General features: G+C 42.0%; 1 protein-coding gene across 1 annotated transcript; it reads left to right on the top strand.

The window, feature by feature from the left end:
* The first annotated feature begins 5,962 nt into the window (after positions 1-5,962).
* CD2 (CD2 molecule) lies at positions 5,963-21,098 on the top strand. The gene is made up of 5 exons (XM_063127703.1): positions 5,963-6,092; positions 10,323-10,631; positions 14,339-14,596; positions 18,228-18,353; positions 20,519-21,098. Exons 1-5 carry the CDS (start codon positions 6,017-6,019, stop codon positions 20,743-20,745), a joined length of 996 nt encoding a protein of 331 aa, XP_062983773.1. The 5' UTR covers positions 5,963-6,016; the 3' UTR covers positions 20,746-21,098.
* Positions 21,099-24,225: the final 3,127 nt, after the last annotated feature.

Below are 24,225 nucleotides of genomic sequence, written 5' to 3'. Positions count from 1 at the left end.
TGCGTGTGGCCCCTTTAAATAGGAAGCACCCACTGCAGGCTTGCTGAGGGAGGGAGGGAAAAGAGAGCAAACATCTCTGTTTTATTTATTTATTACATTTCTATACTGCCCAATAGCCGGAGCTATTTTGCAGCTGGCGTGGCGTGGCACACCAAGCAGGGTATGTCTCTTCATTAGATTTTGGTGCTTTTGAAACATTTAAATTCACCGTTAAAAGGACTCTTCTTAAACGGTATTAATACATGTGTGGATTCTTCCCCTATATGGCTTGGAACCAAACTACCTTCTCCCATAAAAAATGTCCTTGGGTTTTAAGACCTTCTGGAGAGGTGCTTCTTGGAAAAGACCACCTCAAGCACCCCCCTGCCACCCCTTTGCCTCTTAGCACCCCCCTGCTGCCCCTTGCCTCTTAACCCCCCCCATGCAATCCCACCGCCCCCAAGGGGGCAGTACCGCCCACTTTGGGAACCACTGAACTAGGGGGGTGGCAAGTTATTAGACTGCTCCCTGGGCCCATGCTGGTGATAGAAGATGCAGATCCTGAGCCCTGGTTTGGTGTGGTAGTGAGGCATGATGCTGGGTGGGAACTCCTTGAGCCTCTCTTCCAGTTCCATAGAATAGTGGAGAAGATCTTTATCTGCTAAACCCTATACACACAAAGAGGACAGCTGGAAGGACCCAAGCTGAATAACATCAATGATTGAAGCAGCTCTGAAAGCAAGGTAAATGAAGATGGTTGCCAACTTTCTTGTTCCAGTAGGGCTCTTGTGCCTTCATGGACCCCAGAACAGTTGTTGTTTAAATGAATGCTGTTGTTTTATACTGTTGTTCTTTTATTTTTGATGGTTTTAAATTTTGTATACTTTTTAATGTTCACTGTTTTTAACTTTTGTAAACTGCCCAGAGAGCTTCGGCTATGGGGCGGTATATAAATTGAATAAAATAAATAAAAGCTGCATGACAGGTTGCTAAACAACAGATAGATAGCTCCATCACATCTTGGAAGAAACGCTGGCTACCATCACTTCTCCGTGGACACAGTTACTTCCTGTTTTTAAACAGGAAGTAACCAAGGTGCACGAGGGCCATTCAGTCCCTCGTTGTGAACATGCTGCTTCTCCCACACACAGCAGGAGAGAGAAGCAACTTCGGTTTAAAAAAATTTCATAGTTTTTCTGATTTTTCTTGTGGTGCAAGAAAGACCAGAAGGGGCGGAAGGCACGCAAGAGGCAGATAACGTCATGTGAGCTACCTCCGAGGAATCCGTGAGTGCTCAGTAACAAGCGTGCAATAAAACACTTGTCGAATGGAGCTTAAAGTTTTCACCATCAAAGCATCCCTGTGCTAGGTATGACTTCACCTATTCCATACCTTATGATTTGTCAAACAACTTGAAAACCTACAGAGAATCTTCCTTAATAAGTAGACTCACCACCACATATAGGCAGCAACGGCTGGATTCACGCTAGTCATAGCTGCTGTGGATTGTGCTGTAAACTTTGCTTGCACTCTGCATTGGGCTGGGGAACAGCCTTGCCTTGGCATCAGTGTCTATGAAGAGCCAAGAGAGACAGAGGGGTGCTAATGAGTAATGGCCTGCAGCTGTAACAGAAAGGGTGATTGATTGATGGAGAGTGCTGCAACCTGGATTCTTCTTTCATTCTCATAACTCTTCTCTAGTGGCAATGTCCTTGACAGCTGGAGATTGCCTGCTGGGGGACATACCCATGGATGGACTAACAGTGGAAATTCTACAGGTACTCTTCATCTTGTGCCAAGGCTCTGGTTCAAAGTGCTGATCATTAAAGCTATATATGGTTTGGACATGAACCTTCTTTTTCTATATGAGCCTGCTTTATAGGTTAACTTATAGATAAGTTAACTTACGGAAGTTCACAGAAGGGAAAGTTTTTTATCCGTGAAATTTCAGGGGATGGTGTAAAAGCTGGAATGGAACAGGCAAGAACTCCTTTATATTAAAAAAAGTGTTCAAAATAGTGGCATTTTTTAGAATGTAAGGGTTTTTTTCAGGTGACTTTTATTTTAAGGCACACTGAACATAGGCTACTTGGAAGTGTAAGTTGCTGCAATACCAATACCTTGTAACAGTACTCCTTAAATTTCCCACAATAGTAGGTGTAAGGAAGATCTGGAGATAGACACCCAGAATGATTGACTTCACACAGACTCACAAACTCAATGAAACAGTTATAACTTTAAAACATTTATTAAAACAATTTAAGAAACTTAAAGTCAAACAGACACATGGACCTCTATTCAGCAAAGCAAATTAAAAGAACATACTCAAAAGTCTAGCAGGTTTCTGGAGAACAAGATAAACACAAACACACCATGACTCTGCAAAGGAGCTCTTCTCCACAGAGGGACTCCCATCTCTTCCAGTCAAGACCAAGTCATGCCTGAGGGAAAGGGAAGACATCTTTGTCCCTTGTGTCCAGACATAAATACCCTTCTCAGAGACAAAGACCTCCCTCCAAATACATATTAATTTATTCTGAAATAGCTATATCTGGTTCACATCAAAGGCAAAGCAAGGTTCAGGCACGTACCAGGCAGTAAAGGGGACAGAGGCATGGTTGAGATGAGCAACAGGTCCAGCGAGGCAAGATCTGCAATAGCAAATGGTCAGGAACCAGCTGAAGCTAGCACAAGAGACTGTGATGCTGTGGCAAAGGCTGAAGGTGAAATGCAGCTCTTATATAGGCCTTTCCTGGCAGCTCCCAGCTGTTCCATATGAGCCCACCTGGGAGTGCCTGCTGATCTGGGCCTGAACCCTACAAGGCTTTACCAGCCAGGGCTCGCATCCTGCGAAACCCTACGGCTGGTTATATGCAAAGCTGCTGCCAGATGGTGCTGCAGGTCAGATCCTGACATATATGCTATGCCAACAAACCCCAATCTTACACATATTTACTAAAATTTCAAATGAAGAAAGAATCTTACAAGAAACATTTCAGAACAATATTTTAGGACCAAAACTCTTGCAATATTATATTATTATTAACTCCGTATCTCCCAGAACACATCTGGAACAGAATGGAATGGCTTGGAACGACCAAGAATAACTATTTCTGAATGAGTGAAATCAACCTGACTCTCCAGTCACACATAACTGCATGGCAGGGATGCAATAAGTCACAAACATCCACAGAAAGCATCTTCCAATACCCATTCCAGGCCATAGGCCATATTTATTTATTTATTTATTACATTTTTATACCGCCCAATAGCCGAAGCTCTCTGGGCATTTCACAAAAATTAAAACCATAATAAAACAACCAAATTATATTGTATAAAACAGGTCAGAATAGCAACTTCCAAGTGAGGCAACTCAATTAAACTTACCAGTCACATATTACTCGATGGGACTGATACCATAAGCTCCAAAACGTCCATGGTAACCATGTTCCAATACCTGTTCTGGACCATAGTCCATATTGTACAAAACAGGCTGGAACGGTAACTTCCAAGTGAGCCAAATCAACCAAATTCACCAGTTATACCAGACTAGATAAGACTGAGATAATAAGCCACAGACCAATCACAGAAACCACGTTTCATGATTAATGGTATCATTCATCTAGTAAAATAACAAAAGTGTATTTGGCTAGTTTCACTCACTCAGAAGTTGCCATTATTTCCCCCTTGTGACTCATAGGCATGCACAAGGAGTGTGCCAGGTGTGCCCAGGCAGACCCTAATGTGTCAAGCAATAAGCACCAAATTGAGGGGTCCATTGAGTAGAGATTCAGAGGAGGATTGAGATGAAGTGAGAACAGTCCTCTGGCTGCTCTGCTGAAGCCCCCCCCACCCGACAACACCCTGTTGCTTCCGGTGGTAGGAGAAGAAAGGAATCACTTTGCTGGAGCCACACTTCAAAGAAGACAGGACGAGGGACCCCAAAAGCTAATATCCTCTCGTAAGCCCCTTCTTCAACCAATGTCACCACAAAGCCCCACCAATGCTGGGCCCTCCCACGGTCAAGCAAGCTGAATGCAGAATAGTCATCAGTGTCTACAGTGTTTAATAAATAAATGAATAAAAAGAATGTCCTTTATGATTGAGTATTCAGTAAATGAAATGTGATGCACACGTCTATGTTGTGACTCCTTTTGCTCCTTTGGACATTGCTGTTCTGGATGGTTTGGGGGAATATGGAGTTTTGCCTGGAAATGGTATTGGAACATGGTTTCTGTGGATGTTTTATGATGTATTGCATCAGTCCTTTGAAGTCATGTGCGACTGGTTAGTCTGGTTGGTTTCACTCATTCAGAAGTGGCCATTCTGAGCTGTTTCTGGCATTCTGGGCTCTTCCAGATGTGTTCTGGGAGTTATGAGTGTAATAGTCTCTACCTATAAAGCGAAAAGTATGTATGTGTCATGTATGTCCTGAAATATTTACCCACTTCCTCATATGGTACTGCCTTAATGCTGTTCATCTGTATGCTGATGATACACAATTATATCTTTCATCTCCGGAACTTTCTCTTGATGTTCAGGATCGTATCTTGGTATGTCTTTCAGATATCTCAGCTTGGCTGCTTCATCATCATTTGAAACTTAATATGGCAAAGACAGAATTGCTTGTTTTTCCTCCCAAACCTTCTCCCTATCTTTCATTCTCTATTACTTTCAATAATGTTACACTTACTCCAGTTGAGGAAGCTCATAGACTTGGGCCTTAGCTAGACCTAAGGTTTATCCCGGGATCATCTCTGCTTGCTCCCGGGATATCCTGTGTGTCATTTACATGAACAGGGATGACCCCGGGATGATCCCTGGATAAACCTTAGCTAAGGCCTCAGTTTTATATTTGACTCCTCACTCTCCTTTACTCCTCATATTTAGGCAGTAGCTAAGTCCTGCCATTTTTTCTTATATAGTATTGCTAGGAACCATTCATTTTTGTCTGACTCTTCTGCCAAGACACTTGTTCATGCTTTGGTTATTTCTCGGCTGGACTATTGTAACTTTCTTCTGACTGGCCTTCCTTCTTCTCACTTCAGTTCGTTGGTTTCTATTCACCACTCAGCAGCTAAGATCATCTTCTTGGCTCATTGCTCTGATCATGTTACTCCACTTCTGAAATCTCTTCATTGGCTTCCAATTCACCTCAGAATCCAATATAAGCTTCTCCTGATGACTTTCAAAGCTTGTCACAGTCTAGCTCCTTCCTATCTTTCTTCTCTCATCTCATGCTATTGCCCCTCTCGTGCTCATCGAATTCCATGTTTCTTACCCACCCAAGGGTCTCTACTTCTCTTGCTCGCCTTCGTCCATTTTCTATCGCTGCCCCTTATGCCTGGAATTCTCTTCCACAGCATTTGACTGTTTTTAACACTCAACTGAAAACTTGTCTTTTTTCTACAGCTTTTAGGACTTGACTTTGTTCTTACTTTCACACTGTTAGTTTTATTGTCCCCTGTGCCTATTTGGTTCATTCGCTTCCCTTTCTTATTGTTTTATTATGATTTTATTAGAATGAAAGCCTATGTGGCAGGGTGTTGCTGTTTTATTCTTTTACTATGTACAGCACCATGTACACTGATGGTGCTATATAAATAATAATAATAATAATAATAATAATAATAATAATAATAATAATAATAGCCACCCTGGAGGATGGCCCATAAAGAAAAAAGAAAAAAGAATAAACCTGCCCAAAGTAGTTGTTAAAAAGATGGGGGAGATTTTGGGATTCTTCCCAAAATATCAAATAATACATAAAACTTTAAATTCTGCTTTACTTTGAATAAAAATAAGCCCGTCAGACAAAGAGAGAAAATGACAATTCAGCACCACCGCAACATATCTGTACTTAAAAAAGCCACAAGCCCCAGCTCTGTCTGTCCGCTCTTTTTACTTCTCTTTTAGAGAAGAGGAAGGGGCCTGGGAGGAGGTGCAAAAAGTATGGTATGCTGGAAACAGCCCTAACAAGAGCTGCATGCTAAATCAGAAGAGCACACCTCCTGCAACATTTTTCTTTATATAAGAAATGCAGCCCTTGAAAATGAATTTGGGGAGTGTTTTCCTAATTAAATTCTTGGTGATTTTCTCCTTCTGCCTGAAAGGTGAGTTTGCAACCACTTCTTTTAACGCTCTCTGAAAGTGGCAAAGTACTACTGCAGTGCCCATGCGTTACAAGAAATTTTGACAATTACGGCAAATCTTTTACTCCTATGGAAGTTGAAAATGTGTCTGCCTGGATTATAATTTAATCCAACTAGGATTTGTTTGTGTCTGTGCTTTACTAAAATTAAAGTTTTACTCTGTGGATGAGAGGAAGTTAATTCATATACTGTAGTATTGTGAATCCTTGACTATACTGCAAGTATGTACTCAGCAAATATTAGAACTAAGTATGTGCGTTCAATTTAATTCAAACATTGTTAAACTGAATTCAGACGTTGTCTCAGCATGTTGGAGACACTGGGCACAATTCACTAGGTATGGGCCAAGTAGGGGGCTGAAGAGAACATAGCATTTTCAGTGGGGGGTTTGTAGCTCAGAACTTCTATTTTTTAAGAACTGGGTTGTGATCTACAACCTAAATATATCTAACATTTAAACAAAAGCCGCAATTCATTACAGAGTGAAACAACCCCATGTATTTAAATGGGGTATAAACTGGTTTATTTATGCACTGGATGATGGCTATGGAACGTTGATGGATCAGATACAAGATGTGCTTTTTAGGAATCTTCCTGATGCCATTAGAAAGCTACTAACTGTAGCAAGCTTTATAACAGGGCACTCTTTTCTCCTGGCATTTAAAGCCTCACCTTCTCCCTCTGCAATATGACGCACAATAACTTCTCTTTACAATTAAGTTCAAGTTCTTTGGATGGAAAAGGAAATTCAAAGTATATTCATTCATTATGAGGCTGCAAGCTTTAGGTTACAATCCTAAACTCATTTACCTGAAAGTAATTCTCATTAAACGCTATAGGAATTACGTCTGAGTGAACATGTTGATCAGTTTAGCGAACAGTTTAATCAATTAAAGCTTTAATTGAGGAAAGCTAGTTTTAATTTTTAAACAAGAGTAGCATTAGTTCTCAGTTTCTTTCAGGCCGTTTCTACACCTGCCTTTTTTCAGGGATCGTCCCTGTGCATTCAAATGACACACAGGGGATCCCGGAAGCAGGCAAGGACGAACCCCTTCATTTTCCTAGGATAATCCTTAGGTGTAGAAAGGGCCTCAATCTGTTTTGAATCTGATGTGATAGTATAACATGCAATGAAAAAGAAAATATTTAAATAGCCATTTCTATTATTATTGAATAGAGCTTTTGTTTAAGCTTACCTTAAACATCCTTCAGTATCTTAAAAAGGCAGCTACATTGAGGTTTTGGCAATATGCAAAGGCGTTTAAATACACCCTCAATCATTTAAAATGAAAAGTGATCAATTAAACTTATGTAACTGGTTGACAGCCCTATATCCACATGGCTTCTGATTACAACTTTAATTATTAAAATAATTTGGAAGCACCTCCCCCTATTAATAGACTTTTCATCAGCATACTTATTAAAGAGAAGTTCTACTGCTTTATTTTGCAACTAAAACACCCTTTCCTTTCACTTAAAAAAAATATCTGCTGTATCTTATCCTTGAATGTTAACATTGATGACAGATGGTTTATTTGGAGTAAGTCATTTCAGACTTGTAGCTGTTGCATAGGCTTATCAAATGTGTATTAAATGGAAAATATTTGTGTTATGAATAAATATTTCTTAAAAAGTTATCAGAAGAAAATGATAAAAGTAGGCAGGTATTAAAAGATAAGGACCTGAAGCAGCCTAGGTATCTGTGAATCATTTTTAACTTTAATTTTTGTTATTTTAATGAATGAATCCTCTTTTACCTACCCCCCCCCATTCTTATTTTTTACAGTGATTTCTTAAGTGCATTTTTTAAAATTATGTGATTAAAAAAGGTGTATAGGAAATCACTACAAAAAATAGATTTTTGGGGAGAGGTAATAGGCAAACGAGGATCCATTAATTAGAGCACAACAGAAAACAAATGATATACTATTATTATGACAGAAGTGTTAGGTGTTTGTGTGATTTTAATCATTGGAGAAATGTTTGGTCATTCTTCATCTACATATATCAGGAGCAAGTAGCAAAGAATGCATCTTGTTCTGGCAGATTTCTTGGAAACCTTAGTTAGATGTGTCCAATCTTATGTTCTTCTATACTAGTTTTGGATATTAGGTTATGTTTTACATTAAGACTGATTTCTTTCGGCAAGCCTATCCAGTGGAATTTTAAGATGTTTTTAAGATGTTTTTAAGATGTTTTTAATGTTTCTAGGATATTTTATGCTATGCATGCTTTTTAGATGTTTGTAGTTTGTTCTTCCCATGTATACCCTGCCCTTAGTCTTAATAAAGTCTTCTACCTCACTACTGTGAGCTGTTAATGCCTTGCTTTATGGGTTCCGTGCTAATTCTCCCATTCCTCTTCCATATATACATGCTCTCCTCCTTCTCTCTTTCATTAAGCTATGCGCATCCCACCTTCTCCCTCACACTCATTCATTCTCACATCCACTCTTTCAGCCTTTGCTTCTCTCACATCTGGTGGTGGCACCTTCTTCTTGTCCTTTCCTCTGGGGCTGGGGCTCTGCTATGTACTGGGACCACCTAGCTAGAGTGAAATGAACCTGTCAGGCTGAGGCACAATGGATTTGAGACATGGCTGCTGTGAACCGCCCAGAGAGCTCCGGCTATTGGGCGGTATAGAAATACAATAAATAAATAAATAAATAATAAATACGTCTCTGGACACTGGACTATTTTGCTACCTCGCCTCCTGCTCTGGTGGATTCCACCAATCAAAACAAGTGGGTTGAGGGTAACAAGGCTGCATTGGCAGCCACACAGGTATTGACTAAGAGCTTCTCCACATGACCAATTTTTTGCATGCTCGTGATTCACAGAATCACGAAGATTTCGGGTCCTTTTCATGACATAGTCAACATCCGATACCTCTCCAGCTGTTTTCAAGAAGGTATTCAACATTTTACTAAACCCTGAATATACTGTAATAAATCAATTTTTTGCTATAAAGCAGTGTCATCTGCTGGCAGTAAAATTGAAACATATGGGAAAGAATTGGCATAAAGAACCCATGAATACTCCAGAATACTTTGGTAAAGCTGCAGGATTTTTGCTAAATGTGGAGAAGCCCTCAATTGCTATGGCCACAACAGTAGCAGGTCCAAAATATGGGCGTAGTGCCTGCTTCTTCTGCCTCTGCTTCTTCCCCATCCCACTTGATTAAAATTTTGTACATAGGAGTGGGTATAAACTCTGTGAGGCCACCCTGTCCCATAATAATCATAAGTGCCCAACAAACACAAGCAAACAAGAGCAGAGTTGAGGCAAAAGGTTTTTTTTAAAAAAATCCTCCCTCCCCACCTGTTGCTTGAGTATAACATGGTCAAACCAAAATCTAGCCGGGCAAATAGCCCAAAACAAAACCTAAAGGAGATTTGGAAAACTGATTGACTGGCAGGCAACCCTTGGTGTGTGGGGGTGGTGCTGTGTAGGTGGTGGACTAGTTTGGTAAGCAACTAAGCTGAGTGTAAAGCTTTACTGTGCTGTAAAAAGCTGTGCATGAATGTATTAACATAACAGGATCCTCTAGATGATGAATTTATGGCCAGGATTATATAGCATAGGCAAAACTATGGCCTTCTTTAGATTAAAGCCATGTTTAGGATACCATTTACTTTGGGAGTGTCAGATGAAAGGCCCAGTAATGCCAACAATTTTGTTGTTTCAATAATAAAATAAAATAATAATAAAATAATAATAATAATAAAAAAGTAATGCTGAATAGTGGTATGAGATAGAGGTGTATATTATATTTAGGGTGACCGTATGAAAAGCAGGACAGGGCTTCTGTATCTTTAACAGTTTTATTGAAAAGGGAATTTCAGTAGATGCCATTAGTATGCATGCAGCACCTGGTGAAATCCCCTCTTCACAATAGTTAAAGCTGCAGGAGCCCTGCCTAGAGTGACCAGATACAAAAGAGGGCAGGGCTCCTGCAGCTTTAACTATTGTGATGAAGAGGGGATTTCAGCAGGCGGTGCATGCATACAAATGACACCTGCTGAAATTCCCTTTTGTATACAACTGTTCAAGATACAGAAGCCCTGTCCTCCTTTCCATATGGTCACCCTATCTTATGAGGATTCTTAACCATCAAAGTGAATCAGGTAGTTCTCCCAATTAAACCCAAGGAGTAAAATCTGATTGAGCCTGTGGCATTTTTCACTTGCAGGTGCTGTGTCTCAGAAGGAAAAGCTCCATGGTCTTTTGGGTGATTCTGTTCTCCTGCCTGCTCCCAAATTCAAGGACTCACCACTTCGCATACGGTGGACGATGGGTACAACAAAGGTCCTCAAACATGCACAGTGGAATGGTACCAAAATGTCAAAGCAAGGACCTGAGAGATACGACATCTTATCCAATGGAAGCCTGAAAATAGATAAATTGATGCTGAATGATTCTGGAGATTACAATGTGGTTGGATATAATAAAGACAGAGCTCCGTTATTTAGTTCAACATATATTACTTTGGAAATTGTTGGTAAGTCTCTGAACTCCACATTTCTCCCTCCTCCATCTGGTGAGCCTCTTTGTTTCTCTTCTTTTTCTGTTGCTGAGACCTGGCCTGAATGACAATGAGGTTAGCTAGCAGGCTGGCTGGCATTTCTGTTGTCTTCTCATCATGTTTGGCCCACGGCTGCATTTGGCCAATGTGTGCATCAGGGTTTGGGCAGGGACAAATCCCGAATTGTATATTTTTAAAGAAATGGCCATGATCTTTACAGTGCTTCTTTGGTTCTCCATAAGGCTTCAGAGAGCTGCAGTGTGGTACCTTGAGCACTTACTCAGGCTTCCCGTGCATCGCTCTCCCCCAGTCCTCAGCACAACTACTAACCAACTATAAACCTTGCAAACTCTTATTTTAAGGCTGCAGCACTTTCTTCCTGGTGAAAGTGCATAGGATTTCAGGGGACAATCCTGTGCACATTTACTTGTAAGTAAATCCCATTGAACTCAGTGAGGCTTATTTCTGAGTCAACATGCACAGGATTGGGCTGCCAATAGGCTACATCCAGAGTCATCCTCAACTGACTCAGCATGACTTTTCCTTTGGAAAATGCGCAATACATTTCCCGAGAACAACACCCCAAACTTGACAAAGCAATCATAGGATTAGTGTCTTATTGCTGCTGCTCGTGTCTCCCTTTGTTTTCCAGCCATGCCCCTGTACCCAGCATTCATACCTTGCCTTGTCCCTGCCTTCTGCCTACCTCTTGCCTTTGTGTTTTCCACCTCCTGAGTCCCAAACACAGCCTCAGACTTGTTACAGCTGGGTTAGATTCCTGATATCTTTGATTAAATCACAGCTTCTAATGCTGGTTTATGGACTTCCCCAAGCAGTGAGAGGCAAAACAAACATTACATTAAATACATATCTAGCAGCTATGCCTTTAAAAAACATTTAGAGTGGGTGCAGAGGCCCTTATCTATTATTATTATTATTATTATTATTATTATTATTATTATTATTATTATTATTTATTTATTTATTTATATATCACCATCAATGTACATGGTGCTGTACAGAGTAAAACAGTAAATCGCAAGACCCTGCCGCATAGGCTTACAATCTAATAGATCTATCATGATCAGGGCCCTTGTGTTTCTCTATTTAAAAAGATGCAGCTGCTAAATTCTGACATAAAGTAAGATCTGTTCGAGAGCTGCTCTACCCAAGTGATTTATTGCATGCTTGTAATTGGTCACTCATGGAAGTTTGCAGGTTCATTTCCTGCTTTCATCAACCTCTGATGCCCCTCCTGCTGTTTTCAAGTGGGAATCCACCATTTTATAAAAAATCCAAAACACTGTAATAAATTGAAATCATGCCATAAAGCAGTGCCATCTGCTGGTGGCATAAATAAAATGTATGGGAAGGAGGTGGCAAAAGCAAGGGGTGGGGGAAGCATGTGCCAATCGTCACCTCCCTCAATATTTCTTTATGACATTTGTAGGCCATAGTCCCACAAAATAAGGTTCTCTGGGCAGCTTACAATAAACAACCATAAAAATAATTTAAATACAAAGTAAAACATAAAACCATATACTCAAAAGCAAAAAACCAAAAAACCCACCCAACACCCCAAAATTAAATACACATTTTAAAACTGAGAGGCCCAGACTACATCAACTAAGGAAAACACTAGGGCAGTGGTTCTCAACCTTCCTAATGCCGCGACCCTTTAATACAGTTCCTCATGTTGTGGTGACCCCCAACCATAAAATTATTTTCGTTCTTCTCTACACGATCCATTGTCATGGGATGGTTTGCTAATGAAAATAATACATAACAATAGCTTTAATAATACAAAAGATGATACATGACATAGTTCAGTCAATGCAGTTTCCTAAGACCATCGGAAATATGTGTTTTCCAATGGTCTTAGGCGACCCCTGTGAAAGGGTCATTCGACCCCCAAAGGGGTCCCGACCCACAGGTTGAGAACCGCTGCACTAGGGGGAGCAGAAAAATCTTCTGGCACTGAAAAGTCCACAGAGATGGAGCCAAGCAATCCTCACTGGACAGGATGTGCTCTAACTGAGGTGCCTTTACTGAAAAGGCCCAGTTCCTAGTAGTCACTTGCTTCAATTCATTTGGCAGGGGCACTCAAAGTAGGGAGTCTGAGAAAGATCTTAAGGTTTGGGTAGGTAGGTAGCCTGAGAGAATGCATCCTTGACTATTTCTATGTATTACATCTTAAGCTGTGCTCCCTCCTTGATGGCTCCAGCAACCTCTGTTGTGATGAAAAACCTGCCTTCCCAGAGGTTCATCAGACGAGTGTTTTATCACACACTCGCTACTGCCCACTTATGGATGGACACATATCCTTGAGACAACGTCTTCCTCCTGTGCACCTCCCGCTCCTTCTAGCCTGTTTTCCATCATAAAATGGACCCCTTTTAATCATACTTTAAAAAAACACACGGAATGTGCCGCGATGTCCTGCTGTCTGCAGGAAAAGCGGTGCGATAAAAATGGACTCTGAATGGGCCACGTGGTCTTTGTTTACTTCCTCCTTCCCCTCCGGGAAGAATGAGGAAGTGTGGAGAAGCGATGGTAAGGAAACACAATTTCCCCGCATGTGATGATGCTCTCAGTCTCACTATTTCATTGTCCTCAGCAAATGTGGTGAGACAGAAAGCTCCATCCGATGCATGTTTTATTCGGTTAGGGTACAGGGCACTCACGGAGTTTGCTCAGATCCCTCACATGACGTTGTCTGCCTCCCATGTTCCTTCTGCCCCTTCTGGCCTTCCTTGCGCGACAAAAAAACCCTCATTAAGTCCGATGGTTTTTTAAACTCAGAATTGCTGCTCTCTCCTGGAGAAGCAGCGCCATTAGAACAGCGGACTCAATGGACCTTGTGCTTGTTGTGTACTTCCTCTTTTGAAAGAGGAAGTAACTGAGGAATGAAAACACGGGCGGAGAAGTGAAGGTAGGGTGTGATGGAGCTTCTCATGGGAGTCTTTTCCCCAAGGCAAATTGGGGGAATTGGGACCTGTGTGTGTGTGTGTGTGTGTGTGTCTAGAAAGGTTTATAACCCCTGATCCTGATTGGACCCTCCATCTGCAATTGCCTGTGTTTCTGTGCTGGCTGAGAAGGAAGAGAAGCTCCTCCATCTGCAGACAGCATGGAAGCTGGAGTGGTTAGGGCTAAGGTGGAGAAGCCCTGGAGGCCGATTTGAATCCTCCAAGGGCCACCTCTGCTCTGTGGGCTGGTGATTCCCTATCCCTGGTCTTTTCCAGGGTGGGCAGAAAGAAGATCTTGAGATGTGTTGAATTTCAACTCCCAGCATTCCTAACCATTGGTCATGTTGGTAGGGGCTTCTGGGAGTTGAAGTCAAAAACTTCTTGAGATCCATCTTCTGTCCACCATGGATCTATATAGTAATGTTTGCAGAATGTATTGAGTTGGAGTTTTACTATTAGATGCCAAACTCATTTTTTGCTTCTCTTCTGTTTATGTATAGCTGTTTCCTGGGTTTTCTTCTTGGAAAAGTGTTTCATTTTGTTTCATTGGTATTCATTAGCTTGCAGTTTGGTCAACTGAATCTCATTTTAAGATATGAGTGCATCAAGTTTCTTCTTGCAATTCTTGGAATACTTCCAGGTCTCTTTTAATCATAATGGCATGTTTTAGCCAGAGTAACTCTGAGAGCTTTTTCTCCTTTTCCCACTCTCTTTCAGACCCCTTGTTTCTGCCACGACTCAATGGGAATTGCTCCCAAAGCACAGTGATCTGTGTCAAGAAATCCAATGACAGAAACCCCCCCAATTTTAAGATGTTTCGAAATACTGAAAAGATTAAAAAAATTGAAGGACCATACGATGAAAATGGGGAATGGAAGGTGACATTCAAGGCGCCTCAAAAAACCTTTTCTGGGAAATTCAAATGCGAGGTTGAGAAGCATCATGCTGAGAAAGAAATCCACTGTTCAGGACAAGGTATGAATCCATATTGCTAAAATAGCACTTAATTATAAAAACAGAAAGATAGTTTCTCCAAACCTAAAAAGCTGTGATCATGTTAAGATGTCAGTAGGATTCTGGCTTAAATCCGACGAAGCTGACTGAAAAAGCCTATGACCTCAGCCTGTGTGTGTTCTGTTGTGTATAGCAAAAGAAGCTGTGGAGCTGAAGGACGCAGTAGCAAGATGCTTCTTTGGCTGCAGGGGCACAAACAGAAATTTGTTTAAGTAAGAGAGACACCACCCTCCAGCTCTCCATGCTTGCTGTAAAAAATAATGCTACTAAGGCTGAAATCCTATGCATATTTAGACAGACAAAAGTAGGCTGATTCAAATTGGGGTGCTTTGGGACTGGGCTGATCCACTTTGGATTCTGTTCTGTAGTGAGGGTCAGCCCCCCACTCAATGCGGCTTGGCCATTTTGGGTTCCTATTAGCCTACCTGCTTGCCCCCTCTCTCTGTAATTTCCCTAGATCTATGGTCTCAAATGGATCTTTATGGCCTCCATCGTTTGTGCCAATTTCAGAGCCCCATCTTTGTGTAAAACGGCAGCTCTAATCAAGGATGCACGGTTAAAGAAGGTCCTTTGGGTGCTGAGGGCAGCTATTCTATGTTCTGGGGGTGATGGGGAAGGAGGGAGGGAGAGGGAGGGAGCAGTTGGCCTCGTTGTTGGATTGCCCCGCTTCGGCTTGGATTCAGGGTTTGGCTCTGAGGCAGTGCACAGCCCTAGAAAAAAGTCCCAACATCCCCCAGCCAGCACACTGGCAGCTGCAGGACTTTTTTTCCTGTCTAAACATGCATAGGGTTGTACTCTAAGCTTCCTAGCAGAAAACTCCTAGCATTGTGCAGCTCTTCTTCCTTAACAGATTTTCTGCATTAAGGAAAAAGATAGAAGAAGTGGTGGGGAAACACGGGAGGGTTTCAAGTAGAATCCACTTTGCGCCTCCAGCAATACCAGTGGTGCTCCAGCATCCTCTCCTCCTCACTTGTGGGCTTTCAGGTACAGGTGGTAGTGGAGGCTGGTGGCTCCGATTTCAGTGGGGCTGTGGACCAATCTGGGTTTCAATCAGAACCAGCCAGAACTCTAAAGGAGCTACCCAAGGTAATGAGTCTATTTTGGGGATAAGGTTCAGCACCTTAGAGAGCTTATATAGAGTTCTGGCTGGTTCTGTCTGAAACCCAGACAGCCCTACCAGCCACCAGCCTTCACGGAGTGGTGGCACTGTAATGGGTGGAAACCAAGTAGCTGCTTAGCTCCTGGCCTGTTACAGTGACACCAGGTAAGCCTGAGTACAAGGGAGATGCAGGCAGCTCCAAAGTCTCTCCTTCATGCAGTCACTTTTTTGTGGGCTTACCTGGTGGAGGTGCTGTAATGGGTTAGGAGCAGAGTGGCTGAAGCAGAGTGTCCAAGTGCTGGTGGGTATTGGGGCAGGGCCGGCATCAATGGCCGGCATGATTGGGCACCAGCTGAAGCTCCATGCCCCAACAGGGGGCCATTGGCAAGAGCCACCTGGAGTTGCTCCTCCTCTTTCCTGTTACAACATGACTGTTCACCTGCCTCTCACTCTGCACCAGCCAGTGGTGGTGCTGAACAAAAGGAGGAGGAGGAGCCACTGCCTACTTGCTCTCTGCCTGTCAAGGAAGCAAGTATATAGCAAATTATGAAAAAGAGGATGAGGAACGATATCAGCTGATGACAATGGTAGTGAGAAGGTAGGCTCACTGAGGGACGGGCCCATTGAAGATGTCTTGTCTAAGGGTCCTGAAAAACCTAGAGCCAGTTCTGCATGGGGAGAGGTTTCCAGCAAAGTAATAGCCCTGTTGAATCCTGCTTGGGTAATATGGGCCCCAGGTTGCCAGGTGTTGATGCGGGTGCTGGATGTCAGGTTAAGTTCCAGAAGTTGGTCATCCCTGATGATGACACTGGGGCTTTTCAGACAACACGCTAACCCACACTCAGTGGTAGCGTGTGGGTTGTCGTTGAACTGTGGGTTGTTTGTTGAACCGTGGGTTAGCAGAATCTAGGCTATTTCTGCAGGGTGGCTTGTTAACCATGCAGTGTGACTTGTTAATCACCCTGAACAAGCCAATAACAAATCACTGGGTCTCAAGGGGGCTTGTTCAAGAAAAATAAGCCACACTGTATAGTTAACAAGCCATCCTGTGGAAAATGTCCTGGATTCATACAACACGCTAACCCACAGTTCAACAAACAACCCATGGTTCAACAGCAACCCCATAGTCAACCATTGAGTGTGGGTTAGCGTGTTGTGCAAACATGGACAATATCATGAAGTTAAACTTGTAACAATCAACCAATGGTGGAAAGCTGCTCTAGATTCCTTGTCACATCCATTCACCTATGGTGAAAGTAAAAGCTGATGAATCTTACTGTTTGCATGTATTCTTCTTAACCTGATGACAGGAGGAAGTATCCATTACAATGCTTTATTTTGCCATATTTCTAACCTAAAAAATAGGTCTGAGGATTTTTTTTTCAATGTAAATAATAACTGGAGTTTCAGTTAACCTCCTGAAAAGCATGTCTTAATTTAACAGATGGAAGGTGTGAACTCTTGAGAAAAGTTGTGGTTTAGTTTATTGGTTCTCCTATTTTATTTTTTTTCTTCTTCTTCATAGCAAATGGTACAGTTCAGTAGCCTTGGCTAGGAAATACACAATATAAATTCAAAGGAGCTGGACAGGTGTGTGTGTGTGTGTGTGTGTGTGTGTGTGTGTGTGTGTGTGTGTAACAATAAAGAAGTAATAGAAGTAATGTTCAAGAGAGAGATGGAAGTAAGATCCATCATCGTCTGTTGCTCAAAGAAACAGAGATGGCAGACAAGTTCCATTATACAGACCAGCTCAGTTCTATGCTGTGGATGTATATCTTCCGTTGAAGCTCTTCAGATTAGTAGCAGGAGCTGCTTCTTGGACTACTAGCAAAAGTGAAACTCAAGTTATGAAATCTAGTTATGCTCAAGAGATTACCTCCTCCCCTCCTGCCTCTAGAACAAAAAAGCAAACCAAAAGAAATATTAGATCATAACATCGTTGAACTGTAGGACAGCGAGATCCTGAGAGGATTTCAAACCACTGTCACAAATGCAACACACCTCCAAGCCTCAGTATTGAGCTGGTGAATGCCCATGGTTGCAAAGTCAAAGTCTATGTGCTCATTTTTATGTTCAATTGCAACAATTGCATTTAGGCGAATGCAGCAGAAATTCACATGTAGCACAGTACGTCCGTGCAAGTCTTTCCTCCATGTGATTTAATCAGGCGGTGACTGGAACAGCAAGTGGATGACTACTTACATTTGAGAAATCACAGTTCAAGAACCACCACACAAGCTTGCCCATGGAGGCAGCTCACACATTCAACTATGAGTCATCAAGAGACTGGCATACGAAGTGAAGTACAGCCATGTGTGAATCAGTCCTTACACAGGTTAGAAACACTAGGACCTTTACCAGACATCCTCAGTATATTCATACTAGCTACAACAGATTAAGGATATTTTTATGGTAGACATCTATTTTGGATCATCTGTATATATTGATATATATATATTTCATCGCTTCTCCTTTTAACTTGTCCAATTTTAGGCTATCTTGAATTAGATATGTATGTATACCTGATCATTGGTGGAGGTGCAGTCTTCCTCATCATCTTTTTGATTCTGATTTTTTACTGCATCAGAAAGAAGAGAGCAGAAAGACGTGAAAGGGAAGGTAGGCCCAGCTCAGTTTGCTGCCTGAGCACCTAAAATCTAATTGTTGTTGTTGTTTAACAAAAAACATCTCAGTGCTTTCAAACTTTGTGAAATTGTGCCCACTTGTAAATGTTCTAGATTTTTGGTACATCTGACTTTGTATGTGTGACTAGACCAAAAAAGAAGTTAGCCTCTTGCAGATCTTCTTTATCTGCCCAGCTTCTTTATCAGGGGTAGAATCGATCCCTCCTGGGGCCCCAATTCAGGCCTCCGGAGTTCCCCAGCTGGTCACCCTCCCCCATTCCTTTCCTCTACCAATGATTGTTGGTGGTTTTCCAGCTTGTGTGTAGTGTTTTTCCCCATTCTAAAAGGTTTCAGAGTGGAGGAAGAGGGGTTCAAGAGTATGAGGGAGAGAGGGAGAGGGAGAGAGAGAGGTGCGTGAATGTGTGTGCAAACAAACTACTAGGTCTAAAATGCAAAGAGAAAGGGATTAGGGAGAGGGGGAAGAAGTGTTTTAAGAAGGGAAAGAAGACAGAGTTGGTCCTGAAGAAACATTAGTAGATAGTTTCAGGGTAGAAAGAACAGCAGGAAGTTTCGGAAGTAAGGAGTTGAGGTGCTTAGGCTTGAGAGGGGTTGTTTGCGGGAATTGGAAAAGAGTTCAGAGTTCAGAACGCTTATCCTATGTGCTCAGACATTGGTGGGGGCCTTAATACAGCTAATGACCCTGTTCAGATGGCACACTAAGACACAGTGGTTACGCATTTTGAGCTAAACATTATGGCTGTATTCATACCTTTTTTTCACTGTAGCTGGTTGCTGAGTGGGCTTCTTCCTATTATTTAGTTTTTCAAAGAACACACACTTCCCTTTTCATTTGGGGGGGTGTTTTTTGTTTTCAGTGAATGCTATTGGAGGCCATGTGATCTCTTCCTCTCCAATAAGCACCCAGGAAGAACCCCTGGGCTGCTGAAAATGCCGAGGGTGTTTTGAAAAAAGAAAAAGAAAGAAACCCCCTCAACAACTGGCTATATTTAAAAAGGAATATGGAAACCCTGTCCCCTCCCCAAAGAGAAAAATTCTCACCTCTTGCAGTCTCTTTTGCCTGAGTTTTTATCCCCCCCCCCACTCCCCACGAAATGCAGAAAATGGTCAGAATTCGGCCTAACACTAGTTATTTGCATTAGTTATTTCAGCCAAGTAACCAACTATTGGTTAAAAAACTCCCTCCACACAACACAATAACCTATGGTGGGTTAAGTAACCAACTGTTGACTATTTAAACCAACGTTGGTTATAGTGTTGTCTGAACCCAGTCAGTGTGTCATGTGAACTATGACTTAGCATGTTGTGTGAACCATTCCTAACCATGGTGGCTACATGACCAAGGTTTAAACCCACTCACTATTTGCTGCAAAAGGGTTAGCGGCTTAGTGTGTTTTCTGAACAGGCCCAGTATGAGCTTAAAGCTAAAATATACTGGTATCTTTGTTTTTTTCCGGCTGTTATCTTTTTGCCTTCAGCCCTCCCACCACTGAAATGCAGTCCCTGAGAGTTTCTCAGAAATGGATTTCAGCTCTTGGTCTGAAAAAGCTACTGCCCCCTATTTTAGCAAGTGATATGATTCACCCACGTGATACTCAAACCATGACGTAGACCTTGAAAGTGTATGTGGCTTTGAAACTGTGAAATGGCGGGCTGTTCTTTTTCTGGACTTTTTTTTTCTGAGGGTAAAATGGAACCTTTCCATCCCAGTCGAATTCTGACACAACACTGGGTTTGAGTGCTTGAAAACAACATCCTGTGCAACTTCAACCTTGCCTACCTCCTACACAGCACTGTGGCAGTTTTACATCTGGGCCACTACAAGTCATGTTTCGATAAACAGTGAACTTAAGTATTTTAAAACCTCTTATCGATGATACATGCAAAGTGGCCTGTGTGACACTTCTTCCATATGCCTTCATAATGCCACCGTAAAAGTATCTTTAATTAAGGACAGTTTGGGTGATCTTTCCGAAATGCTGTGTATTATTATGATAAGCCCTGAGAACTACCAGTTCCTGTTTTTAGAAGTTTGCCACTAGTAATGGTGTTGTAATTAATTAATTAATTAAATTTCTGTTGTGACTCTTTAATCCTGTGAGGTCAGTCACTAATGACTCTGAGTTTCTGTCTGTATTACAGATCAGAGGAGAGAGCTGCAGCTCCGGAATGTAGATGAAGAGTTGAAATACCGCAAACTTCCTCAGCCTCCGGCTCACGGTGTCCCAAACCATCCAAACCATCCAAACCAACAACATCAGGCACTACCACCACCACCACCTCATGAACGGCAGCCACAGTGTGGACCTCCTCAGCCCAGACCCCGTCCTCATAAAAAATCACCCCGACACATGAAAGAAGGACCATAAATATAGGAATGTCACACACCATCCTATTGTCTGTATTGGCAAACTTGATACTCAGTTATAAACTCCCCATCCTTGCAAAGTGATTGGTACAAAGTCATAGTGCTGAACGTCACTGCATATCCAATGGTCGAAGGAGATACCCAATGAATAAGATACATTCTTTTCCTGAGAGACCTCAACTACTACTTAGATACTGATCTCTGACATTGGTTTCCTCTTTTGCTAACCTGGATTTTATCTTCCTTTGTCATCTCCTGCTCAGAAATGTTACCTCCAAACCAGCCCCTTTGCCATACTGTGAGAACTTCTGACACAGGAAGAACCTGTCAGTTCTTCAGTTCCAACACTGCTCCATTCAAGGTGCCTGCCCATCTCTCTGTCATGCACTGTTCCAGATAACTCAGAGGAAGAGTGCACCTGTACAGTGTTAGAGCAAGAAGGGAGAAAATTGCTCCCACATGTTCTCAGTGGAACAAGACAGATACTTTCTCTCTTTGTTCATCTATTCTCAGGATGCATTTGTAACAAATTCCTACTTTCTTGCCTTATTCCTATTTCAGTCCAAGATCTATAGGCAGTGGTCCAGCTCATAATTTTAGAACATAAAGGTCTTACAGGGACCCCCTTGAGATAGCCATGTGCAAAACTTCAGTTGTGAAGCACACAACTATCATCTCTCTCGCCCTGCACCCCTGCATTTCAACTGCTGCTACATTCTGAATATGTGTGTGTGAGAGAGAGAGAGAAAGAGAGAGAGAGGGAGGGAGGGAGGGAGGGAGGGGGTGCTTTTGTCAACCACGTTTTAAAAAAGAAATGCTCTGAGGATTTTCCATTTCACATTTTGAACTCATATACATCACGGTATCATCACGACTACAGGAATAAAATGGAGTATTTGCTGCCCTGAAGCTAAACATGTTTTCTCAGGAATAATAAGCACCATTGTGCTGTAGAAAAGGATAACCTCTTTTGAAAATTTTACATCTATAAATTTATAAACTGGATGTGCTACTGGGGGCCATTTGGTTTGTTTTGATTTGGAGTGCTGCATCATGCTCATCACACTGTCTGCATGTCAGTATATTTTGAAAGTAAAAGTAATAAAATAAGCCACCTGGATTGGGACCTTCACACCCCAAGAGGGGAAGGTCTGACCTCTCCCATTCTTCCCCCTCCCTTCATGGGTGGGGAAATTCAGAGGAAAGATGGGGGGGGTCCCCTCTCCTGGAGCATGGTCATTCCAACTGAAATTGGGGGCACACTTACTTATAGTGGAGTAAAAAAACCAACAAACCTTGGCTACACACTACATAATTAGAGTATCTTGTAGTTTAGTGGTCAGGAGGCAGATCAGCTGAGTGACAGTAATTGAAAAAATGTCAGCAGTTTCAAAGTAAGGCGCTGACTTCGGCTGTCATCATGTCCATTACTACTCCTGTTCATAAGCAAGGCCTTTCACTCCCTTTATGATAGTATGACCACCTTCTTTTTCAAAATACAGACATATTTTCCTTATTTACCTCATTGCTTTATTTTGAATTTCTAATTGTTTTTGTATAATTTTAATCTGATAAATATTTTAGCAAATAAAGATTGAAAGATGGATTGCGAGTGATACCTTGATGTATGTTATGAGATTATATCTTTTAAGTAGCCCTCTACCACATTTTAATCTCTTAATTTTCAAGGATGTGTTGCGGTTGGAAGAAAAACAAATTGCACCTGAAAATTGTGTGTAAGAGTAAGAATCTCAGAGGAATTAGCACTCCCTCCAAGCTCCCTTTAATTTAGGGGGACCATATGAAAAGGAGCACTGGGCTCCTGTATCTTCAACAGTTGCATGGAAAAGGGAGTTTCAGCAGGTGTCATTTGTGTGCATGCAACACCTGGTGAAATTCCCTCTTCATCGCAACAGTTAAATCTGAAGGAGCCCTGCCTAGCATGACTAGATACAAAAGAGGGCAGGGTTCCTGCAGCTTTAACTGTTGTGATGAAGAGGGGATTTCACCAGGTGCTGCATGCATACCAATGACACCTGCTGAAAATCCCTTTTCCATGCAACTGTCAAAGATACAGGAGCCCAGTCATCCTTTTCATATGGTCCCTAAAGGGAGCTTAGAGGGGGTGCTAATGTTTTCCTCCAAGTTATGTTATGTTTTTCCTTCTAGATTAAGGCCATGAACCTATACATATTTATTTAGGAATAGGTTGACGTTGAAGTCCTAATTCACAGAAGGCAGGTCTCTATTTAAAGGCATTCTCTGTTTGAAGGACTATCCAGACCAAGAGTGGTTTAAAGAGAATAAAGAACACTAAGAAGGTAGAGCAGAGCAGAGCAGGGACCTTGAAACTGCCCACCAGCAGTTAGAACCTCAATAACAGACTGACACAGGTAACCTGGCCACACTTTCCCCCACTATGGTGAGTTGCATTGTGCTCCTATTTAAATTATAGTAATTATTATATACATATATATTAGCAGGTGTGAATTTTATGCAAATTGGTGTCCTCTATTGTCCCTCTTTATGATTACGCATTTTCTCTTCTTTGGTGAGGCTCAAACGACCATCCTAGTAAACATGTATAGGATTGTACTGCATGGTACCCAGCTGCACAGGTTGAATTTCAGCATACGATGCATACTTTAGGTCGGAAAAGGGCAACAGGCATTGCTGGTACCCTATTTCTCACCTTGCTGTGCTAGCTGCCTTTGCAGAGGCTTCTGAAATAGGTCACATGTGGGCAGAAGCACTGAACCACAGGTTGCAAGAAGGATACTTAGTTTCCTGTCAAAACATGGTTGAACATTTATAGCAAAATGTCACCCGTTGTCTTGAAGAGGCTTGAAGAGCCTGTAAGACAGCAACTTGTCTGTGGAATCATAAGATAGGATTTTGCTATTTTCTCAGTTTTCTGCTTCTAACTGATGCATTTGAACATCTTCTGACTGATATAACAACTCACAAGAACAATAAGTAAATACACACATCAAGCAGGACTACAAGAAAGCAACAGATCATGATCTGCTTGGCAGGCACAAGACTAAATAGAGGCCGCACTACCACTGACTGCATTCACACATAAAGCTAAACTATGGTTTAGCGCAGGGGTAGGCAATGTGATGCCCACGGGCACGACTGAACCCCTGGACGCCTTTCTGGGTGCCTTACCCCTCCCACCTCTCCCTTGAACTCAGCCTTTGGGCAAATTATTTGTCTTTTGTGACTAGCATCTCCCATGGCAGCAATGTGGTGCTGGTGCTCAGGACATTTCTCAAATAGCCAAATGTGCCCATGGGCCCCAAAAGGTTGCCTACTTCTGGGCTAACATTACAAAAATGAGCCTCAGGATCATATGTTCTCCCTTCCCTCTCCTATTCCGGTTTGGTCATGAAAAGGAGATTGGAAGCTTCCACCTCCATCTTTTATTAGCCATTGTTTAGTGTTACGTCTGAATACTAAACTGTGGTAAATTTTAACC

The sequence above is a fragment of the Elgaria multicarinata genome, chromosome 5, assembly GCF_023053635.1.
Source record: "Elgaria multicarinata webbii isolate HBS135686 ecotype San Diego chromosome 5, rElgMul1.1.pri, whole genome shotgun sequence".
Lineage (NCBI taxonomy): Eukaryota > Metazoa > Chordata > Lepidosauria > Squamata > Anguidae > Elgaria > Elgaria multicarinata.
The sequence above is the reverse complement of the archived record's forward strand: the minus strand, read 5'-3'. Positions and strand labels throughout refer to the sequence as shown.

What these genes read in the sequence shown, in the direction of transcription:
- CD2 (XM_063127703.1), top strand. Translation starts at nt 6,017, where the DNA reads ATGCAGCCCTTGAAAATGAATTTGGGGAGTGTTTTCCTAATTAAATTC. An exon ending in AATCCACTGTTCAGGACAAG is followed by an intron (nt 14,597 to 18,227) that starts GTATGAATCCAT and finishes GTCCAATTTTAG; the next exon opens with GCTATCTTGAATTAGATATG. An exon ending in AGAAAGACGTGAAAGGGAAG is followed by an intron (nt 18,354 to 20,518) that starts GTAGGCCCAGCT and finishes TCTGTATTACAG; the next exon opens with ATCAGAGGAGAGAGCTGCAG.